This window comes from Sinohyriopsis cumingii, chromosome 2 (genome assembly GCF_028554795.1).
Source record: "Sinohyriopsis cumingii isolate HCF-2022 chromosome 2, ASM2855479v2, whole genome shotgun sequence".
NCBI lineage: Eukaryota > Metazoa > Mollusca > Bivalvia > Unionida > Unionidae > Sinohyriopsis > Sinohyriopsis cumingii.
Genome location: NC_142962.1, coordinates 168957074 through 168978511, shown reverse-complemented (window position 1 = coordinate 168978511; position 21438 = coordinate 168957074). Strand labels below are relative to the sequence as shown.

Here is a 21438-nt window from a genome sequence, read left to right as displayed (position 1 = left end):
CGTGTATTCAATTATTTGTTCAGTCTTGTATGGGAAAAATATAAAAACAATTTTTATTGTCATAGAAAAAGTAGTTGTATGGAAAGGATGTGTCAGTAATGTGATCATAATAAATTGATCTAATTCTTATAATTATTTCGATGCAAACGTAAAATATGCAGTTTCCCGTTTGTGACTGTTGGCACGTTTGGCTAGCAAGCAAAAAAAATAAATAAGGGAAACAAATAAGCATGCAAACTAATTTCTTTGAATAGTTGATGCCATGTTCTTTTGTGTTGTAGTTTTGTAGTTTGTTACTGTGGTCGCGTGAATAAAGTGTGATACCAGTTTAATTTTCATTTAATTCGCTGTCAGATTTATTAGGATATAAATTACCAAACTTCCGTTGTTAATGATGGGACCATGATTGGCGCTGTTAAGCGAAATGCACAAAATCAGATGGCTTCTTGTAATAGAAGCACACATTTTTGAGGCAGAAATTGACTTCATCTTCTCATGCTAATATTTTATGACTGTGTTTACAACGGTCACTACGTTGATTCTACAGAATATATGCTGAAGTCACATCTTTATTAGGGTATTGAGTAAACAAATGCTGACTGCTGACAAACAAAACTTACTAGCCCATCGGACTAATAACATTATGATAGTTACTAGTCTGACAGGAAATCTACTAGCCTCGGGCTAGAGGACTACCACTAATTTCGAGCCCTGTATTATCATAATACAGGGTAAAATGCTGAAATAAGATCCTACTATTCTGTCATCAATCTGTTTTGCTTAAAGTTGACACAAATTGTAACACACTATTCATTCCACTGTTGATCTTGTCGGGCTGGCTGGTTCAGCTTGTCCCTTTCATAATAGTTGGTGGATTTGTCAGGCATTAATATGTATTTTGTTTTATGACAAGAATCCATGTCAGTTAATTACTTAAAACCTGAAAATGACTTGGGTAAAGAGAGAATTTGGTTATTTTCTTTTTGTTCTGCAGCTTTAATCCAAACTAGCTGTTTTAAAATCAAATATGGTTGTGTATTTACAAGGACAAGATATTTTTCATGATTGTAATACTAAGTTAATTGGCTCCTCAAAATTTATATTGGGTCAAAATAATTATACATTATCAAGTAAGGATTGAACACTTGATAATTCCAGTGGAAATATGCAAACTTGTTTTCCCTTTTCAAGATTGGTAAATGAACATAAATATTATAGTTAACTAAACATGTCAGTACTTAATGGTCACTTACATCAAAACAAACTACCACTGCAGAGGTTTTGCTAATATTTGTAAAAGTTATAGTTTTGTGATTTTGTTATTTTATTTATAGGCACTAAGTTAAGAGCTATTAGTACCTGTGTAATGAATTCAGTGTAGCAGTCATGTAGATCATTTGTCTCTGGAGTTAATTTTTAGTGCCTTTGTCCTCATCTTTGATTCTAGTAAGTGATAATCAATATTTTGTGTTTGAATGTCATTGTAAAGGGTTGTGTTTGTTGCTTTTTATGTAACAATGATTACAGCCCTCACATCAAGCTGCTATCTGTTCACCATAGTACAGCCAGTTACCAACTTTGTTTAATCCATTTATTTTGTCAGTGAATTAAGTCTTATCTGTTGTCTCTGTGTAACTTTATTCAGCTTCTGGATGAGTTAATTATGTCATTTGATTTCATCCATTGGTATATATATATATATATATATATATATTTTTAAATATTTGCCCAAAGCATGATTAAAACTGACACAGCCACTATTGTAACTGATCACAAATAATATTAATATCTTGATAACAGTGGCAGAGTCTGTCATATGTGTTGGTGTGGGAAATTAGACCCAAGGTCCAAGTCTGTCATATGCCTCAGTGAGGGAAATCAGACCCAAGTTCCTGAGTCTGTCATATGCGTTGGTGTGGGAAATGACACCCAAGGGCCAGAGTCTGTCATAGGTGGCGCTATACAGTTTCGCATTTTGCATAGGGTTAGGAATTTAAAGAAAAAGAATGTCCCCGGCTTTCCTCACTGGTTATACTGGCTATTTAAAAAAGACCTTGTATATCTTAGGTATAATGCAAAGAACCTTTAATTCCCTTTATTTTGGTGTATGATTGATGGGTGTACTATGGGTTATAGAGTATACAGCTTGGCCTTACTTCAAATGTGCACCTTTCAAAAAAGTGCTAGCTCTACTTGGTCATTTTCACTTCCTGAACTTCAGAGGTCAATTGTATAAAAAAGAGCCAATAACTTTTTTTACATTTTATATATTTGGTAATTCATTCATTGCACTTTCAGAAGCTGGTATTGTCTAGTCTGGCAAAATTCATTTTCCCTATTTTAATAGCTGCTATGTATAGTGTACTTTAGACTAATTCAGACTGATTTTTTAACACAAGGGAGCAGTCATTTTAGTTAGCAGTGTGCTTAAATCATGTAAAATTTCCAAAAGTACAATATCCAAAAGAAATATCATCCACATTACATTAATGTAGCATAGAGGTATGCAAACGTTCTCTCCACTGTGCATGTTTTAAATGCGAACTACTTCACCTTACATACGTCACTCTCTCAAAAGTACATATTATCTGGTGAGCGCCACCATATGTAATAATGTGGGAAATGACACCCATGGGCCAGAGTCTGTCATGCATTGGTGTGGGAAATCAGACCCAAGGCCAGAGTCTGTCATATGCATTGGTGTGGGAAATCAGACCCAAGGCCAGAGTCTGTCATATGCATTGGTGTGGGAAATCACCCAAGGGCCAGAGTCTGTCATATGTATTGGTGAGGGGAAATCAGACCCAAGGCCAGAGTCTGTCATATGCATTGGTATGGGATATCAGACCCAAGTTCCCGAGTCTGTCATATGCATTGGCATGGGAAATGACACCCAAGGGCCAGAGTATGTCATATGCATTGGCATGGGAAATCAGACCCAAGGCCAGAGACTGTCTTATGCATTAGTGTGGGAAGTGACACCCAAGGGCCAGAGTCTGTCATATGCATTGGTGTGGGAAATTACACCCAAGAGCCAGAGTCTGTCATATGCATTGGTGTGGGAAATCAGACCCAAGGCCAGAGTATGTCATATGCATCGGTGAGGGAAATCAGACCCAAGGCCAGAGTATGTCATATGCATTGATGGGGAAATGACACCCTAGGGCCAGAGTCTGTCATATGCATTGGTATGGGAAATGACACCCAAGGGCCAGAGTATGCCATATGCATTGGTGTGGGAAATGACACCCAAGGGCCAGAGTCTGTCATATGCATTGGTGTGGGAAATGACACCCAAGGGCCAGAGTCTGTCATATGCATTGGTGTGGGAAATCACCCAAGGGCCAGAGTCTGTCATATGCATTGGTGTGGGAAATCACCCAAGGGCCAGAGTCTGTCATATACATTGGTGCGGGAAATCATACCCAAGGCCAGAGTCAGTCGTATGCATTGGTGTGGGAAATCACACCCATGGTTCAGAGTTTGTAGGGAGAAAAATTGTTCCTGAAAATCAATAGTAATCCATAGAATGTTACTGTCCTATCACACTCAATAGTAATCCGTAGAATGTTACTGTCCTATCACACTCAAAAGTAATCCATAGAATGTTACTGTCCTATCACACTCAATAGTAATCCATAGAATGTTACTGTCCTATCACACTCAATAGTAATCCATAGAATGTTACTGTCCTATCACACTCAATAGTAATCCATAGTGTTACTGTCCTATCACACTCAATAGTAATCCATAGAATGTTACTGTCCTTTCACACTCAATGGTAATCCATAGAATGTTACTATCCTATCACACTCAATAGTAATCCATAGAATGTTACTGTCCTATCACACTCAATAGTAATCCATAGAATGTTACTGTCCTATCACACATTAGAGTATGTGATTATTTTTCATAAAAGGTTTATCTTACAACAAAATGTTTTGTTGTAAACCTGGGTACTCATTAAAGGCTGGCATAATTTGTCTTCTCAGTGTGAAAACCACAAGAAACACTGCAAATGTTAATGTCAGAAAAATAATAACAGCTACAGTGCCAGTGAGTGCAATCATATGATACAGGCTTATTCGAATTGGTTTTCACACATTGGAAAACTTTATCACATGGGCAGACATTATCACATTGTCAAACATTATTACATGGGCAGACTTTATCATATTGGAAAATTTATCACATGGGCAGACTTTATCATGCATGAGAGATCAGATAACCTGTTCTTGCTTAAGCCATTTATTTTTTAACAATTGCAGATTCAAGTGGATAAAATGGTGGGCACAAAGTTTTTTGGTTGGAATACCAAAGATTGTGTGTGGCTTCAGAGATGATGATGGGATTGTTCATAGACTTGAAACTTATGACACTTTAAAGATTCCAAATTTAGTGAAGGTAATTCATTAGCCTGACTAAAGTTATAATAACTTGTATGAAATTTATGCTTGAACAAAAAGCATGAAAGTAGTATGTATATTCTTGTCTTTTTTATATAAATATTGCCAGATTTAAAATGAAGCATTCATAATTTTTGTGTGTTATTATCATGCATGAAGCTAAGTAAAGGATTTTATAGCCTGTTTGCTAACTGATAGATCATAATGAAACTTTGTAGTTTACTAAGGAGGCATGGAAACTTTGTAGATTACTAAGAAAACATGAAAACCTTGTATGTAGATTACAGTGGAACAGGGAAACTCTGTACTATGTAGATTACAAAGAACACTTGGAAACTTTGTAGATTGCTAAGGGGACATAGAAACTTGCATGTGGATTACTAAGGGGAGACGGAAACTTTGTTAACAGATTACTAAGAGAGCATGGAAACTTTGTAGAACATGGAAACCTTGTATGTAGATTGCAATGGGACAGGGAAACTGTATGTTGATTACAACAGGGACATGGATACTTTGTAGATTGCTAAGGGGGCATAGAAACTTTGCATGTGGATTACTAGGGGAAATGGAAACTTTGTTAACAGATTACTAAGAGAGCATGGAAATTTTGTAGAACATGGAAACTTTGTATGTAGATTACAATGGGACAGGGGAAACTGTGTGTAAATTACAAAGGGGACATGGAAACTTTGTATATACATTACTAAAGGGACATGGAAACTTTGCAGATTGTATAGGGGACATATAAACTTTGCATGTGGATTACTAAGGGGACATGGAAACTTTGTATTCAGTTTACTAAGGGAACATGGAAACTTTGCATGTAGAATGCTATAGGGACTTGGAAACTTTGCATGTAGACTATTAAGGGGACATGGAAACTTTGTAGGTACATTACTATGGGGACATGGAAATTTGTATGCACATTACTAAGGGGACATGGAAACTTTGTTTGTAGATTACCAAGGGGCATGGAAACTTTGTATGTAGATTACCAAGGGGCATGGAAACTTTGTATGTAGATTACTAAGGGGACATGGAAACTTTGTATGTAAATTTACTAAGGGGACATGGAAGCTTTGTATGTACATTACTAAGAGGACATGTAAACCTTGTTTGTAGATTACAAAGGGGACATGGAAATTTGCATGTAGATTACCAAGGGGACATGGAAATTTGCATATACTTTACCAAGGGACATGGAAACTTTGCATGTAGAATACTATGGGGACTTGGAAACTTTGCATGTAGACTATTAAGGGGACATGGAAACATTGTAGGTACATTACTATGGGGACATGGAAATTTGTATGCACATTACTAAGGAGACATGGAAACTTTGTATGTAGATTACCAAGGGGTATGGAAACTTTGTATGTAGATTACTAAGGGGACATGGAGAATTTGTATGTACATTACTAGAGGGGCAAGGAAAAGTCCATGGTTCCAGTATTGCTTAAGTTATTCAAATTTCTCATGAAATTTAGATTTCATTGTATGATCCCAAAGATATTCTGGAAAATTTGGTGATTCTGTCAGTAGTAAAAACTAAAAATGGATGAAATTCAACTTCCCATTATGGTTGTAAAACATATATTATAACAACTCTCATTTGGACGAAGATAATTTGACAGAGTGAAGGATACTGGAGTCTATGGGTCAGTGAAGTCTAAGTGAATGATACTGGAGTCTAGTGGATTAGTGGGCTCAGCAATGAAGTGGTATTATTCAATGGAAATTAGAAATAAAATGAATCTTCCTCTATATGTTGGACATATATTTTGATCTCGATAAAGCAGTTGTAATATAGTGAAACTTCCTGTACAGGTTGGGCATATATTTTGATCTCCTTTAATACTGGTCACTTCTAAGTCTAGAATTTTTTCTTGCTGCCTTCAGAATATTTCTAATCCCTGGAAACCAGCAGTATGTTTCAACTTCCTGGATCAGCTGTTGTCTTTCATCAAGGAATCTGTGATAGAGGATAATCCTAGGTAGGTGAAATCATTGGCCCATTGACTTTAGTTTTAAACCATAAATCATCGTCCCCTCCCCTATTTCAGCTTGGCATAGGTCAAAAAGTCATACTATAACATCTTTTACAAAATAAATGTAGCATAATCAACACCGTACAAAAGCGAGAAAGTGCATGATTTCAGTATAGTTAGAGAGATAATTGATGAGAAGGAGAGAAAAAAGGGGAAAGACATAAACAAGAACAAAAGATGATAATAAAATATAAGCTAAATATCTTCCTTTACTGTTATTCTTAAGTTAAATTTGCATTTTTAGTCGTAATACATTTATAGGTATCTATTCAGTACTTAGTGATACAGCTATCCCATTTGCAACTTTTATATGCAGTGTGTTTTCCAGTTTTATTTTTCTTTTCTGCAACCTTTTAAAAAGGTATATATTAAATCGATCATATATAGGATGAAATCTTCCTTGTCTATTAACTGAACATCAGATATTGAGATATGCTGTTAGGAAATTACAGCTTTGTTCATACAAACTGTGCATTACTGGAGCTTATGTACTTGGACCCTTGACCACTTTGATCATGCAAACTTTTCATTTCTTGATTTTTTTCACTTGGACCCTTGATCACTTTGTTTATACAAACATGAATAGCTTGAAATTATTTACTTGGACCCTTGACCATTTCATTTTGTTATGAATCTGGTCTTAAAATAAGTAACTAGAAGGAGCAAAGCAAACAAGTTTTGTATAATTGAAAATGTAATTTATTTCCCTAAAATACAAAGTGAAAAAAATAAACAATAACGTACAGTATTGTGAATGAAATCCTAAAGTCCTAAACATTTCTCTCAAGTCCAAAAGTATCAAGTAATCTGAATGAGTTTTGATTGTATTCTGAGAATCACTATGATGTAATCCTAAAATGTCTTTGAATGAATTCATAGTATTTCCAATACAGCTATTATTCCAATTAATCTGAATTATTTTGAGCACTGTATATTTAATGAATGATTAAAATAAATACATTCCTCTCAATATAACTGAATAACTTCTGAGACTTTTGGTACTAATAAGAATGATTAATTTTAGTAAATAATTCTCTTATATAGAAGGCTAAGACGTAGTTACCAAAACATAAAGACATTTTAGTGAATAATTTACATTGCACAACAAACATGTAAAAAGGGTCATGTGAATTACACTAGCTAATCAAGAATTAGGTCTGCCTAGCCTTAAAAAAAAAAATGACCTCCATTTACAGCATGATTTATATGGATTCAACCTTAGAACTTATGAAGGGATCTATGCACTATTAGACTGACTCATCCAAAAGTACAAACCCATTCATTTAGAAAACAAGTATTTAAAATATTAATTAAATGAATAGCCCTCACTAACTTGAGATTGTTTACTTGGACCATTGGAGTTCAAGCTATTGAGGTTTTACTCTGCATTAGTTAAGAAATAAAAAATTTACATGTGTCACTTGTTTAAAAATATTTTTGTTTCCTTCCAGGGTAGCCTATCTATTCAAGTGGCATCCAGGGCAGAAAATTGTATGTGAGAAGTTACATGAGAATTCTGAGTACACATTTTTACCTGCTTGGTTCACAGACCCACCAGAAGATAATGAATTTCAAAAAAGTTGAGAAGTCAGTGACTGATTCATCTGGTATTAATGAAGGAGAAGTTTGGCCATAAATTCAGTTAATATGGTCATTTATTGTGACCATTAGCTTATGCTTACACACTGATGGCCATCATTATGCTGGTATTTACTATGGACCTTGGATTTCACCTACAGTAACCAAAGTCCTGACCACTACAGAAATAATCCAAAAACAATAAAGGCTACTGGAGAAAATAGAGGCTCACTGGCTGACAGTTTTCATGAAAAGTGATCAGTATGCCAGAAATAGATGCCACATAAACGATGAATAATCTCTGCAGGCTAACTTAGAAAATATAATATGTCTCTACTCTGTGTAATTTACTGTTCATGTGTATATATATATATATATATATATATATATATATATATATATATATATATATATATATATATATATATATATATATATATATACCTCCATTAGTTAAAAGTGGTGATGAAATTAAAATGGAAGCTATTTCCATAGCGTATTAAAATACTTAAGGTTCTTTATGTTTTTATGATTCATTCAAGCTATTGTTAGTCAGTCATCTGTTCCTGTGGGACAAATCTGTTCCTGTGGGACAAAGCCAGGGTTTTAGAGTGATACATTATTTCTCCATTTAATACATTCTCAATCACAGTAATGTTAGGAAAATAAACTCAGCATCTCCCAAATTTAGCCCTCCCAAAAAGATGAAAATTTCACATTTTCTATCTATATATGTGTAGTAAAAATTAGTTTTTACTTTTGATCAGTATTTATGTGCATTTTATCACCTTTGCAGACTTCATTTATTTTGACCTCATGCACCAACATGGTGTCATGTTTGTTTGTTGTTATTCCCACACACTATGTATGTTTATTTATTTCTTCAGTAACAAGTGTTGTTATCGTGATTCCAATTTTTTTCTTGGCAATTACACAATGATGGTGAATTGAAGTGGAAAGTTAGTAAAGATATCCATGAGACATGTCTTGCTTGCATGAATTGTTTTTCATACTCAGAAAGTGTTTTATAGTCAGAAAATATGTGGAGTCTAGTGTTGCATACAAGTATCAAAAATGGGGAGAAACATGCAGTCTTATATGGAGCAGTGTGATGTATTGATCCTCCACTCAATGATGGCTTCAATTGCCAGCATAGTGGGTTAGTTCCCACCTCTTTCAAAAGTTGACATATGATGCCCACAGTGACAATCACACAGGCAAATTCAAGGAACAATGGGTTGCAGAATAACAGGCCTAGAATTCTGCATATGTTTTGACTTGTTTAGGAAGGGATGACACAGTTGATAAATTTGGGACAGTTTGTCAGAAATAATTTGGAGTGTCTGCACATATTTTGACAGCCCAGTGAGTGCCCCTCTGTATGTCCTAGCATTGCCTTCAGGCCTGGATGCCTGGGTTTATGGGTTTTTATTGGATCTTGCTGGTCCATTTCAGCATTCTGGGTTTTATTGGATCTTGCTGGTCCATTTCAGCATTCTTTCATGTCTTATGACATTGTTCTGGCTGCAGATAAGCAAGTCCAGATGTCCAGCCATTTGTACTTGTTGCCCAGTGACTCAGAGAACCACAGCAAGCTATGCCATGCTGATACTGTCTAGTGTGCAGAACCATACAGGAATTAAACTGATCTGTCTGTTTGCTGTACCTTCTGCACAGACAGTTCCAACCACCCACCCAGCCGACAGCCATGCATACATTACAGCTGGCAGCTTGGCTGACCATCCATCCAGCTGTTCATCATACTCTCCAGTGATCCATAAGGGTAATACTTGCTTAGCCAAATCAACCAGGAAGTCATTTACTTATGGCGTATCATTGGATTGATACCATGATACAATTAAGGACAATGGTAATGCCATGTCCATGCCATATAGATGTTTTACATGGATAGGGTTAAATAGCACATGAACTCCAACTTCCAACTCGACATTCCTACTCAGACTTTCAGGTGAAATGTTGTTAGCAAGGGAGAGATGATCATTGGCAAATAGATAAGAAACCAATTACTGCCCAGCAATAGCAAGTTTCCACCTCAATCAAATTTCAGGAGATAACAGGCTCCTAAACTTAGGAGGCAGTTTAATAAAGGGAATGAGAAAGAAGGTTTCTGTTTCTCCAGGCATCGTAACAACTGCTGTTGACTTAACCACTCCAACCCAGAGAGCTAGACTCCTTTATTTCCGTCAGCATTGGATCAGCATATTTTCACAAAAACATATAGATGATCCAAGTTATCTCTTAGGGGATTTAATTTACCCAGTCCCCTCCCATGTTATCTCTGAAGGCTTTGGATTTAATTTACCCAGTCCCCTCCCATTTTGGCTTCCCTGTAATGATAGATGTAATCAGGTCATAACTCAACAAGCAGGTTGTGGAGATAGTTTGGAAACTGAACTCTCCTAGGTTTCATTTCAATGAAAAGCTCAAGCTGATGATCCTTAGTTGTCTTAACAAATACATTGCCATGCCCATGTTCAAGATGGAAATGGCTTGATTATTTAGACTTTCCATTAAAGTGCCAGCTTTGCAATCAGTCTCAACTTGACCAATGCATACTTCAGTGTCTCTAGTAACCCATCCAAATGCAAGTTTGTTTCTGTCAAGGAAAAATACAGCAGTTTCATGCGCTACCATTTGGTGACAGCAAACGTTCATGGGTGTTTACAAAAATTAACAACTACATCATCACCATATTCTAGTCAACTTCTGTGTACAATAACTGTGGTATCTCTGGACAAAATCCTTCAAAAACTTGTGCCAGGTTCTGTTCTGGTGAAGGGCAGGAATGATCTTGAAGAACACATCACAAGCTCTGTTCTGGTGTAACCCCTTTTGGGTTACATAGGCTTAACTGGGAGAAGTCAGATCTCAACCAATCACAACATTTTGTCCATATGAGTAGGGAGTTTAAACAAATTTCAGCATCGTCTAGCTTTCTCATGTACAATGGAAATTAAGGTATGTGCAGATGCCATTTAATATGGCTGGAGGGCCACCTGTTGTCAATCTTTGATATGGTCATTGGCATGTACTGTTCATTGGAATTGCCTATTCTTATCAACCTTCCGGAGGTGAAAGCAAATCAAGGTTTCTCTCTTTTCAGTTATAAAAAAGGCAACATGTACAGTATTACTTTAATCATAACAAAAGGCAAGTTGTACAATATTACTTAAATCATAACAAAAGGCAAGTTTTATATTATTACTTAAATCTCATAACAAAAGGCAAGTTGTATTTTATTACTTAAATCTCATAACAAAAGGCAAGTTGTATATTATTAAATCTCATAACAAAAGGCAAGTTGTATTTTATTACTTAAATCTCATAACAAAAGGCAAGTTGTATATTATTACTTAAATCATAACAAAAGGCAAGTTGTACAATATTACTTCAATCTCAACAAAAGGCAAGTTGTATTTTATTACTTAAATCATAACAAAAGGCAAGTTGTATATTATTACTTAAATCATAAGAAAAGGCAAGTTGTATATTATTACTTAAATCATAACAAAAGGCAAGTTGTATTTTATTACTTAAATCATGACAAAAGGCAAGTTGTATTTTATTAAATCATAACAAAAGGCAAGTTGTATATTATTACTTAAATCATAAGAAAAGGCAAGTTGTACAATATTACTTCAATCTCAACAAAAGGCAAGTTGTATATTATTACTTAAATCATAAGAAAAGGCAAGTTGTATATTATTACTTAAATCATAACAAAAGGCAAGTTGTATTTTATTAAATCATAACAAAAGGCATGTTGTATATTATTACTTAAATCATAACAAAAGGCAAGTTGTATTTTATTAAATCATAACAAAAGGCAAGGTGTATTTTATTAAATCATAACAAAAGACAAGTTGTATATTATTACTTAAATCATAACAAAAGGCAAGTTTTATTTTATTAAATCATAACAAAAGGCATGTTGTATATTATTACATAAATCATAAGAAAAGGCAAGTTGTATATTACTTAAATCATAAGAAAAGGCAAGTTGTATTTTATTAAATCATAACAAAAGGCAAGTTGTATATTATTACTTAAATCATAAGAAAAGGCAAGTTGTATATTATTACTTAAATCATAACAAAAGGCAAGTTGTATATTATTACTTAAATCATAAGAAAAGGCAAGTTGTATTTTATTAAATCATAACAAAAGGCAAGTTGTATATTATTACTTAAATCATAAGAAAAGGCAAGTTGTATATTATTACTTAAATCATAACAAAAGGCAAGTTGTATATTATTACTTAAATCATAAGAAAAGGCAAGTTGTATTTTATTAAATCATAAGAAAAGGCAAGTTGTATATTATTACTTAAATCATAAGAAAAGGCAAGTTGTATATTATTACTTAAATCATAAGAAAAGGCAAGTTGTATATTATTACTTAAATCATAACAAAAGGCAAGTTGTATATTATTACTTAAATCATAACAAAAGGCAAGTTGTATATTATTACATAAATCATAACAAAAGGCAAGTTGTATATTATTACATAAATCATAACAAAAGGCATGTTGTATATTATTACATAAATCATAACAAAAGGTAGGGTGTACAATATTACTTAAATATCAGTTCCTTTTTATTATGTTATCCATGTCTTTGTTAGCTCTTTTTAATTCCATGTATATGATTGACTATATGTACTGTATTTCATGTAATTTTTCGTACACATAAAAAATAAATATTAATTTCAATGTACGAAAAATTATATGTAAAATAAATAATTAACATTTTATGGTAATGACCATGTATGAAAAGTAAAGGGATCAAACCCAAACAAGGTGTACAGAACATGACGCTTGACATCCTAACCTACAAATCTAATGTACAAATTCTGTCTCATTCTGCTCTCAAGAATCCGATTGTTGTTATGAGAGAGAAAGAGAATAATCTTTATTGGTCAGTTACCTGTCAGTTGTGTTATTCCTTATGTAAACACTACAAGGGCACTATTATATTCCATTGGCAATTAAAACCTGAATCAATAAATCATTTTTGTTGTAATTATGAGATCCATTGTCACTGTACCACATGGCTGTGCAGATGTAATATACATGCTAATTAAATACGCTTGACCTTTAGCTTGGTCTTTTCCAGTAAATACTGGATTGAAGACCAGATTCACCTCTACAGATCAAATTAAGGAGGCTCTACATAGGGAAATGAGGCTACCCATGGGGTATTGAAAATGTGTATGACAAGCCCATTAGCTCAAGAACAATATTAATCTACTGATACTTGTTCTGAAGCCAGTTGAAAAAAATGGCAAATGAATTTAAGAGAGAGAGAGAGAACAACAAAGTAACATGTATAAAAAATATTTTTGTATTATAAACACAACATGTTATATTCAAGGATATAATTTGTGATCCAATATTGGACAAATGCACAAAACAAATGCAAATCCATGATGCAGTGAAACATTCATAAGTTTCAAGAGTTTTGCAAGTCTTCCGGCTCAAAACCCTCAAACCATTTACATTCTTCGTTACTAGAAAGACTTTCAAATGGAGCTGCATTGTCACTCCTTATGTGGTGGTCCTCTCTACCATTTAATACATTTGAAAGGCCAGTAACTTTGAAGCTACTGATTATCATATCCTGTTTTTTTCTTTAATTCTTCACTGGCTTCAAAAATCCAGTCAATCATCTGCTGCTTTGAAGGGGCTGGAATTTTTTCGGTTGCCTCCTCACCAGCTTCCCTGGTTGCAATTTTTTTGGAAGCTTCATCCTTCATGTATGTTGACCATTTTTCCTGCAGCAGTCCCTTGAAAGGCTTATTTAGTTATAAATCCAGTGGCTGCAGTTTACTTGTGCATCCACTGGGGATTACTGCCATTGATGTTCAGGATTTTTTCATGGATTGTTTTAAACTCCATCAGTCAAATAGCCACGGAATGAATCCAACACTAGGAGAGAAGGTGCATGCTTCGTGTGTGCTTTCCAAACTTTATCAATGTAATCCAACATTAGGTGTTCATCCATCCATGCTTTTTGTTGAACTTTCACTACAACTCGCATCATTTAGGAGTATCCACCATAATGGAAATTATGGCTTTGGAAATGGTATCAGGCATGCTGTTGAAAACTCCTTTTGTGTGCAACGACTGGAGGATACGGACTTTTGTTAGCCACTCTGGCTCATTAACGGCTTGGGACATCACATAGTCTCAAGAGGTCATCCATGAAGGTGGTTTCGTCACTCGACTAGAACGTTGTGGAGCTGGAACAGGCAAGGAACTCTTCTCTGTTCATAACTGATCAGTAACTACTACGTTACTGGGGCTCTCAACCCTGGTTTGCCCTGGTACTGCAGAGTCATTATCAATGTTGATCACAGTGTCTTCTGGATTCATAGCTCCAGACTGTTCAGCAGTATGACCACTCTGCTCATTATCATCAACTGCACTAGCTGAAACCAACTCTCCTCCCACACTGGGATTACCATCATCTTGGTTTGAAGAGGTTTCATCATCCACTGTAAGACTGTCACTGGAGGAGTCTGTAAATGAATTTTCACCGGCTAAATCATCTTCAACAGTGTTCGTGACAGATATATCTCCGGGATCTGCCGTTGCAGAACCACCAGTTACACCAATCATTTCATTATCACTTGGAAGATAAAGCGAACAGCACAATAAGTCTCACGACCCTCAGCACAATAAGTCCCACGGTGGGCGCCAAATGTTACCGCACTTGCCTTCTACTCATTGGTGAGAAAATACAAGTCCAGTGTTTTGTTCAGAATTGGATTTATTATGCCTTATTGGGTTCATAGGTGGAGATTGAGACATTTCTCCTTGCTTTGTAACATAAACCCTTATCATATGGGACAAAGGCCAATTTACATCTTCTTGCAAGCACAAGAAACTCTAATGGACTGACCACTAATATGCTGTTCATAATATGTTGTTTATACAGACAAGTAGCAAACTAACCAATCAGAAAGTTGTTTACCACTTGTCATACAATAGAACAACCTAGCCTGACCAGCAATCAGGGTAGTTGCATTGCTCAGTGAACAAAACTCTAACAGGTAATCGTGGTTCAAGGTTACCTAAATGGCTAAATATGTGTAAACTGAGAACAACACACTAATTGCAACTGATGACTATTTCACTCAATAATAAACATTAACTACATAAAATAATAAAATACCTATTTCTGCCTAATTAAAACATGACTATAAAATTATAAAACATATGCTCCTGCTAAATATTTTTTAAGTTTCTTTTTCCCCGAGAGATTATCATGGGTGGCAACAAGTCACCAGATGCCAGGCATGTCAATACACAAGTTAAATGGCACTTGTCACTGCTGGTACCTCTAATACATACCTCTCTCATCCAGACTTTATCAGTTATCTTCCCTGGAACCAAGTCGAAATACATGGCATTTTGTCCATATTTCCAATTAATTGATCATCAAATTCTACCTCCTCCCGCAGCCTTCTTATATATCTGGCAAAGCAGTCTGTTTTTTCCTCTAGGTCTTGAGGTAGTTTTTTTGAGTTATTGAAGTTCTGTATCTCAGCACAAGTCGATTTTGCTTGAAAAAGCTATCAACCCATCCTCTTGTGCCCTGAAACTTTGGGTTTTCCTCCTGAATAACTGCAGTAGCATAATTTTGTAACATCACGATTGTTACAGGCACGCGATGGTCCCGCATACAGAGTAACCAGGATCAAATTTCCTGCTCCTTCTCATGCGAATATGTCAAGGGTCGGCCAGCACCTGGGATGGATCCTTTCTTTGTCCCTTGAATATTTTTTGAAAAATCCATTTTCATCCAGCTTGATAAAGTACTTGGTTTAAGGTGGTACTTTGCACCTATGGGCCTAATTCCACATAGTTTTGCCTCCTCAGCAATTCTTATTTTATCGTTAATGTCCCATTTCTTGTACTTTCCTCTTACTTGTGACTTTGCCGTACCAGGAAACTGGCTTATATCCCTCATATCTTTGCTGTAGTCCAGCTTGTCTACTGCAGGCTCAGGAAATTTTTCAGAAACAGTGGGCACCGTTTTGATAGTATATTTTGGTATGATGGCATTATCTGCTGCATCATTATTTGATTTGTGCAGTTCAGCATCATCTTTTTCATTGGCGAGTTCAGTAACTGCAGTAATAGACAGGTGACAGACTTCACCGTTGTCTTTTTTGAGCCGTCCAGGTTCAATTTTCTGCCTTTTGTTTGGTGGTTCAGTGCATTTAGGTGGTGGCAGGATAAAAGTCTCTCCCTTTGGCAGGGGTTTGAAGAAACTTAATAATGAAGACATGTCCAAGCACGAACAGTCTTTGAAGATATTACCAATACATAACTCAAACTCACAGAGTCAATGACTTTTGCATCTATGATTAAAACTGGGTTTTTATAGTTTTTACTGCATTACTATATTGAGACAATAAGATTAAATGCCCAATGGTCTGTGGTCTTCACTTCATCCTGTACTGAGATATTATTTTTACTGTAGAAATAAACTCAAATGGCTTCTGAACTCATTTTCAAATGCACGCGTTTCTTTGTTACACTGACTGACATTATAATAAAGAGTGCTCATTAATGATGTTGTCCAGCTGTTAATGAATAGCAGTATATATTGTAAAGACAATAACAGAACAAATACATCAATCATTACATTTTCTCACAGATACAAAAGACGAAGAAGGACAATATGATGAATGTGAATAGATTCTCAGTTAACAAAACAGTTGCCCTTTCTGAGTAAGCTGAGCAAAGGGCTTTCTACACACTTATAATTGGTGAATATTTCTTTATTTTTTTCCTTCTTTTTCATTGTTAGATGCCTCAGTTATACATTTACATGAAGATAACTGATAATTCTGGTTTCATAGAGGAAACATTTATATTTCTCAAAGGATTATACCAAATATACTTAGCAAAGAATAAATTGGTAATTTTGCGTATTTAAGTGATACATCAGTATTTTTTCTGATGCAGTTTGAACTGTGATGCAATTAAAAACATAAAAAATGTAGTGAAATACAAGAATAAAAGAAAGAAACTATCAATGACCTACATGCATGATTATAAATAATGATTATTATATTGCATGAATCTCCTGATTCACCATTCAATGCCTCAGTTAAGAACGTGCCCAAAGTTAGTCACTATTCATAAGTTGCTTAGCAAAACAATATCCTGGTCATTGGATGTATGTAAAACAAACTTTGGTATATTTTTGAAGCCGTTTGAAATGAGAACCTGCCTTCAGTTTTAACAAAATGAAATAAAAATAATAGATTTTAAAAAATGCAACAAAAACAATGATTTTTATCTCTTATTCTTAGCTGTTACATTTAAAGGACAGTACTTTTTTATCACTTTGGCAATAGTAAATCTTCACAGTTTAAATAATAGCATGATTGACAAAAAAAAATATGTTTTTTGTGTACGAAAAAATATAGATTTAATTATTTTTATGCTTAAAGGGTATGAAAAATAACATGAAATATGGTAACCCATCACTCAGTGGAGGAAGTAAAGGTAGCTTTGTTGAATACTGACTGACTGTAGAGTTATTAATTCTGCATCTAGAAACTTGTGTTGACAGGACACTCTGAAACTGGACATTTTCTGCATACTGGCCTTTCTATTCCTAGTTAAACATTTTTATATTGACTGTTTTAAATGCAAACAACTTCACCTTACATGCATCACTCTCTCAAAAGTACATAATAACTGGTGAGTGCCCCCATAACAATAAGAACAATCCCCCACCCACCCCTGTGATTTCCTATCAAAATTTACAAATCCCAGATTAAAATTGCTCATTAGAAGTTAAAACAATGTACTTGCACAGACCTTCCTGCACTTCATTACTCTTTCCTTTTGCCAAAGAAGGCATATGGCAAGCTCAACAAGCCAATCTTTAGAATTTAATCAATTTAGCATTAATAATATGTTCCAGCAGCTGTTAAATGTCAGGGTCATATCACGAGTTGGGGATCTTACTAAAATGGACACGAGTTTACCTTTGAAAGATCAAAATGTGCAGAAAGCAAGAACAACAAATGCTATTATAACAACACTGGTCATGTGCAAGGGTATTGTTAAAAACAGGACTAGCTTGGTTTAAACAGCATCAACCATATTTTTTAAATTTGTAAAAAAATCATCATAACAAGCTCCTTATATAACTGTCATGACCCACTCTGACACTCTACCGTAATATTTGTACATAAAAATCAACCTATCATGGCTAATGCAGATGGGACTATATATTCTGTCGCAGTGAAGAGGCTAATGAAAGAAAACTTTGAGCTATCTAAAAGTGAACACTTTGTTAATGAAATCTCCTGATATGATGACAGAAAGTACGTAAATTGGAGTTATAAGGATTAAATGATCATGGTTGGGTATTTATCAATGTGTAAATGGTTACCTAATCATTCACAAAGTTAACATAAAGTTCTTTGGACTTTATTTACTTTGTGAGTGATTAGGTAATATTTACACATCAATAAATACCCAGCCATGATCATTTAATCCTATAATGACACCTTTTCTTATTGCTTCGTATATTGTTATTAAGATAATCTAAGTTAATTATACACTTGACACTGTTTTTTGGACCTGACTTGACCCAACTTCCAGCTTGCATCCTTTAATTATGGCTTTCTCTTTGCACTGACATAGGTGGTACTCTGCAGTTTCATATTTTGCATAGGTTAGATTTTAAGATAAAAATAATTTCCCAGGTTTTCAGACTGGTTATAATGGTTATTTAAAATAGACCTGGACTGTATATAACAGGAATTGGTACCAGAACTTTTAATTTGCTTTATTTTGGTGTATGACTGATGGGTGTTATTTGGGTTATAGAGCTTGGCCTTGCTTCAGATGTGCACCTATCAACTCCACTTGGTCATTTTAACTTCCCGGACTTCAGAGATAACTTGTTAAAAAAAATAAGCCAATAACTTTGTTTACATCTTACATATTTGGTAATTCATTCATTGCACTTTTAGAAGATGGTATTGTCTAGACTGCCAAATTCCTTTTACCTATTTTAATAACTTCTAAAGATAGTGTACTTTACACCAACTCAAAGTGATTTTTTAAGCACATGGGAGAAGTGATGAGGAAGACACTGTCAGAAAGGCTCTGAATTATCTTGCAACTGTTAGCATGGCAAGACTTTCTGTGAGGGCTTGGACTTTTCTGTGAGGACTTGGACTTAAGTTTTACAGTAAAGGGATGGGGCTAGTGAAAAAAATAAAGATATTCGCTATTTACATTGAAAGAGTGTAATGAGCTTTGATGAAACATAAAATTGGTAAATATAGAATACTATGTAAATATATGCACTTTCTTTTTTCTCTTTACTTTTATACAAATAGTTTTTCAAGACATTTTATGATGCTACCATGTTCTTATTCCAAAGATATTTTAACAATTCCTGAGGAGATTACTGAACAGTGTGTATAAAGCTGTCAACAGGTTTAGTCCTAATGGTGTCCACAATCCTAATGGTGTCCATGGTCCTAATGGTGTCCATTTAAAGGACGTTTTATTATATTTCATGTCCATATTGATAACTTCACAAATATTTTAAAGTAATTCTTTTACAATAAATTTCAGCATTGGCACTTTCATGTATGAATTGGAAACTCATAAATTCATTGTACCTATTACCTATTGAATCATACTGTATGGTTTGTAACAAAACATTTTGTATTATTTTTATATTTATTATTATTAATATAATCTTAGATGACATTCTTATGATTGTCAGAGTCATTGCCCCAATTATTGTACTTTTCCAGTGGACATGTACATTTATGTAATATATAGACACTACCATGGCATGCAGTATCATGTACGTTCATGCAGTATATAGACATTTGCATGGCATACAGTATCATGTACTTTAATGGAGTATATAGACATTTGCATGGCATACAGTATCATGTACATTAATGGAGTATATAGACATTTGTATGGCATGCGGTACCATGCACATTCAGGCAATATATAGATAATTGTAAGGCATGCAGTATATAGACACTTGTACATGTTATTTATATTTAATTTATATTGTTTGCTTAACTTATGTCCATCATTGTAAGTTGCAGACTTAATGTTTACATAGCATTTGAGTTCAAGGTCAAGCTTGCTTTTAAGTAGACGAGGCTTTTTGATTGGATTCCTTCACATTCTTTTAAGAAATATGTCAAGTGAAAATGTGTACAAATAGGGATTTGATAAACAGATTGTTCATTCCTGGTTTAGATCAGTCTATGGGATCCATTTGTGATCTGAGTTTACAGTTGTGTTGTTGACATCAGATATGATTTGAGATGAATTATTTATTTAAAATATTGATTGGAATTACTAAAGTGCTCATTGACTTTTGTATTAAAATGTTACTTTGGAACTCAGAGATATTCGGGATTGTGTTATATTATGACATTAAAGACTATTGGAATACATTCAGAACACTATCACTTTTGACTTGTATCATGTACATTCATGCAGTATATAGACATTTGCATGCCATGCAGTATCATGTACATTCATGCAGTATATAGACATTTGCATGGCATGCAGTAGCATGTACATTCATGCAGTATATAGACATTTGCATGGCATGCAGTATCATGTACATTCATGCAGTATGTAGACATTTGCATGGCATACAGTAGCATGTACATTCATGCATAGACATTTGCATGGCTTGCAGTATATAGACACATGCATGATCAATATCTTGTTAGCTGTTAACTAAATAATCAGTTCAATTTTCCTGTCTCAGAGGAAGTGAATCATGCTATGATTCAAACAATGAGGTTTGTAATTCTATTTATAACACCATCTCTTTCCACCAAAAACTGTCATAGAACTCTAGACACTAGGATGTAAATGTCTTTGTAGCCAATTTTCATGCATAATTATAATTACTTTCTAAGAGTAAAAACGGATATGGAAGTAATTACTTATTAAAAATACACTTGCTTCAAAAATAAAATCTGTTTTTCACTGCAATAAGCTGACTGTCTCAGATTGAGTCTTTTCATCTGGATTCATTTATGTAACATTAATTACAAGAATAGAAAATGAAATGTAATGGAGTTTAAAAAGAACTATTTATTCACAAAGATAGTGGAATGGAATCCAAACACAACTTGAAAGATAGTGCACTGGAATCCAAACACAACATTTTATTCAGAAAGATATTAAAATCAAAGTCAAACACAACTATTATTTAGAAAGATAGTGGAATGGAGTCCAAACACAACATGTTATTTAGAAGAGTGGAATGGAATCAGAACACAACATGTTATTTAGAAGAGTGGAATGGAATCCAAACACAATATGTTATTTAGAAGAGTGGAATGGAATCCAA

The 21438-nt window shown here is 34.5% G+C and overlaps 1 protein-coding gene across 3 annotated transcripts in view; it reads left to right on the top strand.

The window, feature by feature from the left end:
- The window catches only part of LOC149806276 (decapping and exoribonuclease protein-like), a 36837-nt gene extending 15755 nt beyond the window's left edge, over positions 1 to 21082 (top strand). For 2 of the 3 annotated variants that reach the window (XM_089951226.1, XM_089951228.1), the window contains exons 5-7: positions 4269 to 4404; positions 6306 to 6400; positions 7906 to 21082. In XM_089951226.1, the coding sequence (XP_089807352.1) occupies positions 4269 to 4404; positions 6306 to 6400; positions 7906 to 8038 (364 nt within the window). In that variant the 3' untranslated portion in view covers positions 8039 to 21082. The remainder of the gene's footprint in view (positions 1 to 4268; positions 4405 to 6305; positions 6401 to 7905) is intronic. The other variant, XM_089951227.1, reaches the window with a different exon arrangement.
- Positions 21083 to 21438: the final 356 nt, after the last annotated feature.